The sequence below is a fragment of the Amblyomma maculatum genome, chromosome 11 (assembly GCF_055883805.1).
Source record: "Amblyomma maculatum isolate TAMU_Amacu chromosome 11, ASM5588380v1, whole genome shotgun sequence".
Lineage (NCBI taxonomy): Eukaryota > Metazoa > Arthropoda > Arachnida > Ixodida > Ixodidae > Amblyomma > Amblyomma maculatum.
The window spans coordinates 46,724,378-46,736,582 of record NC_139354.1 but is presented as its reverse complement, the minus strand read 5'-3'; the positions used below and the strand labels follow the sequence as shown (position 1 = coordinate 46,736,582).

Below are 12,205 nucleotides of genomic sequence, written 5' to 3'. Positions count from 1 at the left end.
TGCTACCAAGGGTATAGCAGGTATGCGGGGTGCATGCAACACGGGTTTGAGGTTGCAGAAAAACAAAGTGGCTGTCAAAACATGATACAAAATGGGGCCACTTAACCTTTCCTTACCGTTTCTATACGTGAATTTCTTGAGTGTTTGACAGCTGCAGGAATTCAGCACAAAGTGTTGAAATTGTAGCTGGTCTGAAGGGAACGAACTTTGATCAACTATGACTGCAATTGCCATAACGAATTTGTAAGGGGTTCTAGTTTTGAACTTGGCAACCAGAGTACCCTAATCCTTTCTATGTTATTTCTGGCTCAAATGCACCATCATTTGGCTTACTCCCGTAATATTATTTTAGCTCAGGAAGCTTGCTGCTGTTGCAACAAGTTTCATTGTGCCACAGATAGCGTACAATGCACTTTGCATTTGAAATCGTGAAGAGGTTTTATTCTGGCAATAAATTAAAGTTTGCCTGGTGATGGCAGAGGTTCAAGAGGTTCTTTTGAATCCTTTATTTTGCTGAAGACCTACTATGTTATATATCAAATTCACTTTATGTACACAAAAAAAGGAACCATGAAATCGATGAAATCAAAGAAATCAAACCAAGGTTTGGTTAGTATTAAAAGTAGGGGTGTCCAGATACTCGAATATTCGATTCGCGGACCGAATACCTAGTACTCGCGGGACTGAATATTTGGTACTCGGGTGAACACGCTGATGCGAGATCTGCCATTCCTCTATCTTCTCCCGATTTTTCAGTGTAGTAGCTGGTTTTCTGATCGTACTGCACTCATTTTTAATCTACAGCTGCCGCACAGCAGGCGGAAATAAATTTTCAATATAACAAACCTGATAGACTGAGACTAATCTGAACGCTTGGCCGTTTAAATTGAGGTCAAATTACGCTGAGATTTGATCGGCCGCAGTTCGATAAATACGATCGCTGCTGCCATTATTTTGGTCTTGTTCAAAAGATCGGGATTATGGCTATTCCCCTACCTCGATTGGTGTCTGAGCAAACACTCAAAGCGGGAAATAAAGGGACGAAATTGCGCGAAGCACTCGCTGCTATTGGGTTCCAGGAGCATGTGACCAAACTGATCACTTTTAGTTGGCTGCCGGCGTCGACTGTTTACGGCTTGGAGCCATTTTGAAAATATTGTGCAGTTAGGCCTAGCGGGCTTAGCTCCGTTCCGTCGTCATGACCACTGCATAAAATGCAGAAAATAGACTCGGGCATGATACTGGCCGAAAAAATGAAAAAAGGTAGAGTAAGAGGCCTCGGCATCACTGCATCTTGTTATCTGCATCAGTGACAAAGTGGCGTAGCTACTGGTGTTCGGCGCGACAGCGAGGAGCGGTAACTATTTATTCGAGGGGATTCCTGCCACGTACAGGCAGTGAAATAATGATGGTACAGATGAAAAGCCACTAAGCTGGTAGAGACTGCGTTAATTGATTTATGGCAGAGTGCTTTGCCACACAGTGGGTGTAATCAGGCCAGTGGCGATGGTAATGATGTACTCTATTGTTTTGATATCTTCATCTTTTATGCGGAGAGGTTTGAAACAGTCATTTCACTAAAACAAGCAGCCTTCAACTGAGCAGATCCCGGAAGCCTGTAACCACAGTACCATTCTCTAAATCCTTGAAAAATCACTGTCATCGGCCACTTTTCTTTCCTTGCCTGGAGCTCACTGCTGTTGCTTAAGTCCTTAACAAACATTGGCACCACCCCAATGTTTTCTGTTTGCATTTAGGAAATGCACTGAACAACTTCAAGTCATTACAACATTTTCTGTATGTGTGTTTGTCTGGGGGAAAATAATTTTCTGATACAGTAACTTGTTAGTGTCCCTCTGCCATGTAGTTCGGAGGGTCGGCCTCCACGGAGCCTCTCACTGCAGTTTCAGTTTCGTTTCTGCGGCCAGTGAGAAGCGCTTTCCACAGCTTACTTGTTGGAGTCCGATATCTTTTTTTAATAGGTTCAAGCGCGCTTTATAGCCACCAATAATGACGAGGAGCCAGATGAGAACGTACAGACATTGCTGTTTCCTTTTATACGTGCAATCAACCATGCGCAGCAACTTTCAGTAAGGCATTATAACTCTTGGCTCGCACATTTTTCACTAACGAAGTAAAATAGATTTTTTAACACTAGAAGCCAACACTAACTTGTGGTAATGCGCGATATATTGTTACGTTTCCGTTAGAAATAAAAAGTAAATTGCGAAGAAGAGACAGCGCCTAAAATGACCTTTGCTAATGCTCGTAGAAACTATATATCTGTCGTATTTTTGTCTAAGTAAGCATTCAATAAATGCTTGCACCAGTAGATCACACCACATATTTTCATATAGCACAGAAAGCTACAGCAGGTAGTTTTTCTGTGTAAACACAGCACTGTAGTCGAATAAATTAACAAAAATATATGGATGCTCCACAACACTGTCATCACACAACGTGACAATAGTTTTCAGCGAAAATGATAAGAAATTCTTCTGAATCAGCAATCTTGATGTCCCCCTTCCAATTCTTCCACGCCACTCATTTTGCTGCTTTTGCTGGATGAGCTAGATTCCGAGTCCAGAGAAATTATAATGGCATCCAGCTGCGTGTCAATTACTCCATCACGTTCCCATGCTTCTTCTTCAAGGCGTACAACATGGGCACAGTCCCGTGACCAATTCTCTCTTGTAACTCGGAAGACCCCTTCGTTCACGAGTTTTTCTACTGCAGATAGAGTGAACGTAGTGTTGTTGGCAGCAACGTAGCCTTTCATTTGACTCCACACCAGCTCAATGGGATTAAATTCACAATGATAAGGAGGCAGCCGGACTACGTCGTGGCCAGCGCTCTTTGCCAGAGCATCAATGCGGTACCCAGAATATCGATGTTTGTGTTGGTTTACAACCTGCAACAGTTCCGCCTTTAGCTGGTCGCCCGAAAACGGAATGTTTATTTCTGTCAACCAAGATTCAATGTCACTTTTTCGAGTACGCGAAGTTGGTACTTTTTCCAGTTGCACACTACGGTACGGAGCGTTATCCATCACTATTACACTGTTTTGATCAATGTTCGGCACTAATTGTTCCATGAACCACTTTTCGAATCAAGCACCGTCCATTTCGGTGTGGTAATCGGCAGTTTCTTTTATAGCGCGAAAAATCAGGCACGCGTTTTCGACGAATCCATTCTCACTGCCGGCGTGAACCACAATCAATCTACCGTCTTTGCCGCTTGGTGCACAAAGTCCAGTTGTTAGGCCTTGGCGAAAGGCATCTTCCCTTGACGCCACTGTGGTATCTGTCCAAACTTTATCTTTAACGGGACCTGCATTAACCCAGGTCTCATCAAGGTAGTAAACGGTCCTGCAAAAGGAAGTGAATTTATGTGGCACGCGGTTTTCTGCATCCATTGCTAGTTGAAAGCTAAATACTACTACTACTACTACTAATAGTAATAATAATAATAATAGTAATAAACAACGAGCCTAAAGTGATTTTGACGCGATCTTCGATTTAGTACGGACAGAGGTTTAAAAAAAAAAGCATGCAGACTCATACATGCAGCCCCGAAGCGGCCCCGTCGCTATAAGTGATCGCAGGGTACTTGAGACGATGCACCTGGACGGTTTTCATCGCGATCACATGACACGACGAAGCCGGCAGCGCAAGGCACTCAACTTACGTATGACTGTATCACTTCGTCTATTACGCGTCTGCCTCTCCAGGTTCATCCGAACCGCTTCCGACACTGCACTGCGCTTTTCCATAGTAATTGTCTTACAGCTCTGCAATTACAAAAATAATACATGTTTCATCCTTGCCTTCTCACATAATGCATTCAGTTACATGTCCAAAAATACCTAACAAAAAGCGTACTTGCCTCTGCTTCTTTCTCATTTCCCGCATCGTCCGGAGGTACTTTCGTCGCCACACGATGACGTCGTCTCTTTCCAGAAGGGAAGAGTTGCGCTTGCGGAACGCAAACCCAATATCGTTTAGTATCCTCTGCAACGTACGGACACTTATATTTGGCATATCCATATCGAGATCATTTACTACGTCCTCCCGTAGCTTTGCGGCAGTCGGCACTTCGTTGCGCATATAATGCTGATGCACTTTGCGCCTCAGAGCAGCGAGAGTGAAAGTGTCGTACCTTTCAAGCTCGTCTTCCCGGCTTTTTTTGAAAACAAGCCCAGGTGGTGACTTCAGCCTTCTTCGCTTTGGAGATTTAAGAGTGCCAGAGAGGGCCTCCGCTTTAATACGGGAGACGGCACGCTCACTCACACCTGTGAGCTAGCTGACTTTGCGGCGCACAGATGATATAGAAAGCTGAGGCTGACTGCTCCTTACGCCAGTGTACACGTTGCACACCATCTCTTTTGCCGGCTTGGACAACCATCAGTTTTTCAGTCTTACTTGCATCTTTGGCGAAAGAAGAAGTATAGTTTCGGAAGAACCCGACACGGCGCAAAGAGCAGACACCATCCTCTTTCAGCGCGCTCGGTGTTTTGAAGACCCGCGACAGAACTCAAGCCAACCCAGAAAACCCGGAAAAGAAAACAAAACGCTTCGCAGTCACCTTCCAACGCAAGCGTATCGTAGTTATGTTAGAAATGTGCCTAAAATCACAAGTTTTATGATTTCTATTTTCTTCAAGGCTAAACACTAATTTTAACTTACAAACTATATTCACCCACGCAGGGAGACAATGCGTTTCGGCCCCGCAGCCTTCCCAGCGGTGCCAAGAAAAGTTGACGCGGAGTATAGAAATCACATTTTTTGTGAGGATCTCATTTTTGATGAATGTTGTGCATCTCCTTGGCACCATTCAGTGGATTGCCCGATGATAAGGCATTGTGACTTGTTGTTCTATCTCTGTTGGATATGCCTTATATTGTGGCTTTTGTGTGGAATGAAGCCTTGACGGCACTGTTTAGTGTACTACTGTTATCACTTTGTTTTGAGAGCTCAACCAATGAGAAATCGTGCAGTGGCCAGAATTGTCTGTTTTTTTTTGCTGGCTACATCTCCTGCTGTGTCTTTTAATTGTAGTCTGCCTGTGGCTTGACATGATAAATTCATATTTTAGTAGCTGAAATTTTTCGTTCACATCTGAGTTAAATTTGTGCATTGTTTACTGTGTTAGGAATGGCTGCAACGTAGGCAAACCATGAGAGAAAGCATTCTTGGTGTGCGTTGGCTTTTTTGGGAGGATGCATGAACAGTCCATGCACTGAAGAGGCATTCCTCCCTACCTAAGGAACAACCTTTCCTCTACTATGCGTGCTGTTATGTTACCAACCCCTTTAATAATTCAGGTTTCTCTTTCATATTTCTGTCTTATTCTTCGTTTAGTAATTGCCGTCTTTCAGTTTATTCTCCATCATACTGAAGACATCTCAACTGTGGCTTCTACTTTTTCTTGTTTGCAGCTGCATATTTAGCCACGAAGGTGGCAGAGAGGCTAGTCAACTCGCAGTTCACTCTTTCGGCCCGTTATTTTCAACTGTTCACTTGTGGAACACGCAATGTAACTTTTATTTGTGCATGGTCTGGTGCAGAGTCTGCCAATGCAAAAACCATACCTCTTATTCCCATGGGTTTGTTGTGGGGGTGTGCTTCCAACAGAATCTGTGATATTGGTAATGCATGGGACTCATCGCAGTAATTCGTTTCAGATATCATGGAACTTATGTCACTCGCTTCATGGTGTCCTTGGCATTCAAACCCAGTGAAGGGATTGCTGTCACATAGAAAGGAATGGGTGCTTTTGGGCATCCAAGAAAGCATTGATTGTTGATTTAAGGCGCTCTGTCTCTGTGTGAAAGCAACCGTGTTCTGTTTATCCTCACAGCCCACCTATAGTTACTGCTGCCTTTGAGCCCCAGCAACTAACTTGTAATGTTGATTAAGAATGTGGTTTGCTATACTGCATATGGCGTACAGCTCCATTCATATATGCATATTCTGTTGGTTCCACAACTTGAAGTAAGAGGATTTTGTAACTAGGCCTAGTTGTCTGCATAGTTGGTGTTTATTAAAAGTGTGCATTTGCAGTGGGTTTTTTTAACGGCAGAACTGCATTTATATATATCTCCTCTAGAAATATTGCAGCTGTCAAAGAGGTGTTTTTGGATAGGATGGCTGCAGGTTTACAGGTGACACTTTCAGATGTAAAGAATTTGTGTTGGATATGTTATTCTTACTTCTATGAGACATTAGTGCACTCTTTGTATGTGCAAAGGATGTATCTGAAGAAGGACATTGCTTAAAGTTATCAAGGCTTTTACTAAGCTACAAGGTCAGGCATAGTTTTTGTCATTTCATCTCTTCTTCAGTTGCCATGCTGATGAGAGGCAGGTGTAAGCTTTTAAAGAGATACCCTTTTCTGCAAGTCTCCAATCTGTCAGTCTAAAATTTCAGACTGCATCCGTCAATTTCATAAAAGTGTCACTAGGAAATAACCCCATCGTATGGTGACCTTTTGTTGTACGAGGATCTTCAATTTGACTCATATTTATTTGTAATTTGCAGATGCAGCCACTAGTAAAAGCTGGAGCAGGGTTGTGCCTTCGCAAAATCCACCAGGAGGAAACAAGCGGTACCAGTGCTCTGAGTGCAGCTTTGCCACAAATCGTTCAGGCGTAAAACACCACCACAAGATGCTATTCATAGAGCGCCCCTTTCAGTGCAGTGAATGCAGCAAGTGCTTTGCACACCATGTCAGCTTGGTGCGGCACCTTCGCATCCACACAGGCGAGAGACCCTACCAATGCACACGCTGCAGCAGGACCTTTACACAAGCCAACACCCTAACAAGGCACCTTCGCACTCATACTGGTGAGAAGCCGTACAAATTCCATCTGTGTTTCATGGTTTTTGCAAAAATATCGAGCCTGAATTGAAGCCACAAGTAAGAATAGCAATTGGCATGCCAAAAAACCTACATGCCAATCGCTCTTACTTGTAGGACATATCCTAAATGCCATAACTGAAACTTCGCGTTAAGTCTCCTTCTGCTCCATGAGTGCAACATTTTATGCAGGCATTGAGGGAGCGCAACTGCTTTCCATCAGTGTGATGCATAACTTTATGTATCTGGTCTCACAGCGAGAATACATTTTCAGAATTGGCATGCCTAAATTTGCATCCTGTAATAGGGATATAGCTCTCTTAGTACCTCCAAAAAGCACAGCACTTTTTTGATGTGCATTACTTTTGTGAAGGTGCCTATTAGGCCATTCCATGTGATTCCCTAAACTCAAAAGTGGCCAGTTCATGTAAAAAGAGAAAGAAGAATGTTGGGTGTGTTGACAATTATGTGAAAAGTCTTTTGTCAAAGAATTTGCTTAGGAAAATTGTTTGCCGGCTAAAACCCTGTTGAAGTGTCTACGATGCAAAAGATGGTCTAAGGAAAAGTTTTTAAATTGTTCATAAAGCAACATGTAATAACTGATATTTTATAATTTCACGTGCATCGTATGATTTCATAAATGACGCAAGAAAAAATGTTTTGTATTTGCTTCGGTCTATAAAAATGCTAAAAGTATGGCATTTGAGGAAATGTGTCGCAATAAATTAGGCCCTGGTCTTTAATCTAGATGCTTTTCTATTTAAAGGCAGATTTATGCCAAACTTTCCTAGTTTGTGCATGTCCGTGTTCTGATTCCAGATCTGCATAATTTTTTCTTCTACAGCAAATAGTTTTAGATATAGCAATGAAGGCTTTTCTTTTGCTTGGAGGAGCTTTGGTTATTACAAATTTTATCTTGTGGAGATGATTTCTATTTATAAACGGTCTGAAGTTACCAAGGAGTGTGATAAATATAAATGAGCATTCTAGTACAGTTTCAATGAAAGTTACAGCTTTTCAGTTTGCAGAGAAAAAGTTTGTTATGACAACTTAGACAAATTATTTAGAAGAAATGTTAACTAACCACTGCTTTAAAGTTAGCATTATTTTAAAGTTGCGCTTATCTCCCTAGCAAGGAAGGAACAACAGCTGATGCAGAATTGGAGATATAGCTCTTCCAAAATGCCAAATGTATCTAAAGTGCACTTTTGAGAAATCAGGGAGAAACATTTTGGGATATATCTGAAGCAGCTGCTCATTAAAGTGGGTTTTGACTTATTTCCGGTATTGATGTACCAGAATGTAGTATCAATATAATTGCCCGCACAAGAAGGAAATTTCCAATAAACGGAATATGTGGTAGGAGACTTGCACTGAGAGTGCGTGTGCGTTGCGACCTCTGCGAAGTTGGCGCTGATGTGTTGTGCGACCGTCATTCGCACAACCACGTTGAAATTGCAGTCAGCTTGTTGTAACTAGTGATATGCGTTCTTTGCTCGTCTTGCATAAGTAACATTCAGAAGCAAGTTCATTTCGGCAAAATTTGGGAATCCACTTGTTGCTAAACGCCGTTTTGCCATTCTGCCTGGCAGCGCAATCTGTCGCGATGTTTAAAATTGCTTTAACGTCTCTTGCTCATCTGCACTGTCACAATTATGGTGTCCATACATGGCTGGAACACTGCCTTTAAAAGATTGTGCCCACTTCTTGCTGCCTACTGATCTCCTCCGGCTACGCCGTTATCAGGCTATTGCAGAAAGCTGACGCTTTGTCACTGATTGTAGATAGCAGGATGGGGTGATGCAGTGCCCCCACCTTGCTTATATCTTCGCTACCTTTTATGCTAATAACCATGTGCAAATCAAAATATTGCGCATTTCACGATGTAGTCATGATGACAAAAAAGCTCTAGGCTTAGCAGTGTGACCTCAGCATGGCGCCAAACTGCGAGCAGTTAATTACATCAGCCAACCAATGATTGCCATTTTGGTCATGTGCATTAGGAGACCAATGGCAGTGCTTGTTTCATGCAATTTTGTTCCCTAGTTTTTCGCTTCGGTGGGCTCGGGTCATGGTCGCCAACTGAAACATACGAATACAGTAAAAGCTCATTAATTCAAACTTAAGACATCCTTACTACACTGACTGTATTATAGTTTTTATGTTGCCACTTGACGGTTTGAGGCAGCGCTTGAAAGACGAAGAAGTTGTAGACTATCGGGCGCTTCGGCTAGCTAGGACTGTGGACTCTTGAGCCTGGGTCTTTGTGTTACCGTTTCCTGTGAACCTATCTTGACTGTGTGTCTCTGCCCCTGTTGCCGATTCCCATAAATCCCTGTCTTCATGACAGTTTTGGTGGAGGTGCTGTGTATTGCTTATAGCAGCTGTAAGAGGCTCGGCAGCAGTCGTAGCGAGGATTGGGCTGTCATAGACCGCCGAGCGCTGGTGTAGGATCTTTTCCATGGTGACCGCCTCTGTTAAAAATGAGGTAACTGTAGTTGGTGGGCTATGTACAAGACCAGCAAAAAGCTGTTCATTAACCCCACGCATCAGGTGGCGCAGCATTCTGTCTTCAGACATGTTGGGATCCGCACGTCGAAATAGTTTCGTCATGTCCTCAACATACATCATGACCGACTCGTTCGGCATCTGTTTCCGAGATTGTAGAGCACGTTCTGCTCGTTCGCGCCTATCCAGGCTGACAGACGCCTCTATGATAAGACGGTGGAACTGAGGCCATGATGTTAATGTGCCTTCTCGGTTCTCATACCATGTCAAAGCATGGTCTTCCAGGCAAAAAATGGCGTTCCGTAGCTTTAAGTTGTCGTCCCACTGATTAAAGGCTGCGACTCGTTCGAACTGAGTTAACCAGTCCTCAAAGTCTTCATGTGCAGTGCCATGGAACGATTTCGGCACTCGGGGGTTTTGAAGGTAAACAGGAGTAACTTGCATGACTGACGCAGTGCTTTGCGTGGCTGGCCGGAGGCTTGTTGTTGAAGTGGACTCTAAGGGCCCGTGTTCGGGAGGAAGGCCCAGGTTCCTCCGGCTGACGCGATGAACTGACGTGTCCACAGGCAAAAGCTCGGTGTCATTGGTTCGCGAAGGGGTGTGCAACATTGAGAAGACAATTACCCAGCCGGCTCCACCAAAACGAAAGCGTTTATTGCCTCATTGTTGTCGTCAGCAAAAGTGTCACGCTTGATTGGTCGAGACAGGATGACGTCATGTAGTCTCGACCAATCACAGAGCACCACCACAGTATGTGCGAATGCGTACCTTATATGGCCATATGCAATCAATGACGAAGTAATAATAATGAATAATTAATTAGTTAATGAATACTAATTACTTAATACTTATTAATATTCTAATAATTCCTAATACCTAATTGATTAGTTAATTACAATTTACTAATTGCAAATTATTAACTAATTACTAATAATTGACTAGTTAATTACTAATTGGTGATGTTCGCATAATTAATTTACTAATTAATGCTGCACACACGGTAAAGTCAACCACACAACAGTAAACAGAACAACTGCGAAGATACAAGGAGTGTGACCTCATCGCTGCCAAGCAGAATTCACTGAATAAATGCACTCGCAGAATGTGAAAGAGTAGTCGCTAGCTTTACTCGTATCAGCATTCATCGCTACATGCGCTTAGCAGAATGCAGCACTCAGGCTTTCAGCGTTCATCACTTTAGTCGCCAAAGTGTCCTCGAATTTTTAAAATTTATTCTGCCTGGTCCTTTCTCCCTGTCTCTCACCTCATTCATTTCTTTTCCCTTTCGCTTCGCTGTTTCTTTTTTTCCGCCGCCCCAGTTCCGGCGCCTCAGGAATTCTGATAGCAAATACTGGGATGGCAAAAACCATCTTACTGCCTTTTCTTATTATCTTAAAGGGACTGAACACTGGCCAACATATGTTATGAGATTATGGTGGAGATGAAAAGACCTTGCCTTATTTAGTGCAGATCAAGCACTACCATTTCAAAGAAAAAAAGGCTTTATAATTTTAATTTTGCTATTGAAAATCCCATAAAAACAACTGAGGCACTATCTAGCGGAGAAACCCTATTACTTTCAGTGTAGTAGCCCATGTGACTACATCTCGGCAAAATATAGCTAATTTTCGTAAGTGCAAACTGTTCTTTTTCACTGCTACTACTTCGCTGGGTCAGAAAAAAGCTTTATTAAATGGCATAAAAAAACTGATGAGAACCATTTGCATTACAGTCAAATTACTCTATTTACTCATATAATGAACCCACCTGCCACTTTTGCCTTTGAGAATTTGAAAACAGAAAGAAGGCATTAGTCTTTAGCATGCCCCTTCATTTCATGCCGACGCAGTCAACGCATTTCTTGGCAGCTTACCAAGATGCTGTGCAGGGATAACATAGTGTCTTTTGACAATGGGGGATGAGCTCGGCACAGTGCCCGGCCTTCAAAGGGGTGGCGGTGTCTTGCTCCGCTTGTTGAGTTCTGCAAGCCTAGTTTTTGGTATATTTGCTTCATCTTGCTACAGTTGAGGTGGACGTCATCCACTGCCACAAAATCATTAGAATGTATGATGGCAGCAAACGCCTCTTGAAGCAAAAAATGCTAAAAGCTGGTGTCATGATCACTGCGGGTTTTCGTTGATGTGTGGAAGGATCAACAGCTCTGACAAAAAAAAAATCATACTTTTTTCCTGCGTTATGAGCCCTTGTCTGTCTCCTTGTCAGACTGGTGTCAAATTTTTATTTCAAAACAAGTGGGTTTATTACGTGAGTAAATACGGTCTTTGGCGGAAAATTGTGCAATGATCGCCTGCTGTTTTGATGAGAACAGCGCACCAGGAACTATTTTTCGCATTACAACTGATTTTTACTGCGTGCACACTGTTGGGAGTGCCAAAGCAGAAGTGCCCGAAAAGCATAAGCGCCCGTCAGGCATCCTTCACGGTGCGATGCGGTAGCGGCATTACCTCTCATGAGCAGCCTGTGTCGCGTGCAGGATGTAAGAATATTTAGAGGGGGACACAGTATGGGCAATGCACTGGATGCATGTAACCAGATAAAGTACCAGCCACACTCCTCCTTGCCGGGCCGCTGATTGCATCGTTAGCATCGATGCAGCGGTGAATCTTTGCTAGAAGAAAAAAATACATACATAAACCGCATCATTGCGATATTAACGAACTGATATCGCATGGTACGGTTCTTCTAGGCAAGCCGTTCACATAACTTGAAGTTTTTCCGTCATCGCCAGAAGCATCACCGTTGCGCTTCGTTCTTAAGCTGTGCCTACACCATGGCTGCTGTTTATTGCATCAGTGTAGAAGCGAAGTCCAGAATAATT

General features: G+C 43.1%; 1 protein-coding gene and 1 pseudogene across 4 annotated transcripts in view; one reads left to right on the top strand and one right to left on the bottom strand.

Annotated features, from left to right (window-relative positions):
- LOC146173735 (uncharacterized) overlaps positions 1 to 12,205 on the top strand; it is a 50,251-nt gene that overhangs the window by 26,556 nt on the left and 11,490 nt on the right. For all 4 annotated transcript variants that reach the window (XM_084583983.1, XM_084583984.1, XM_084583982.1 and 1 more), the window contains one exon: positions 6,540 to 6,845. In XM_084583983.1, coding sequence (XP_084440109.1) covers positions 6,540 to 6,845 — 306 coding nt within the window. The remainder of the gene's footprint in view (positions 1 to 6,539; positions 6,846 to 12,205) is intronic.
- On the bottom strand, positions 2,504 to 4,046 carry LOC146173736 (uncharacterized; annotated as a pseudogene).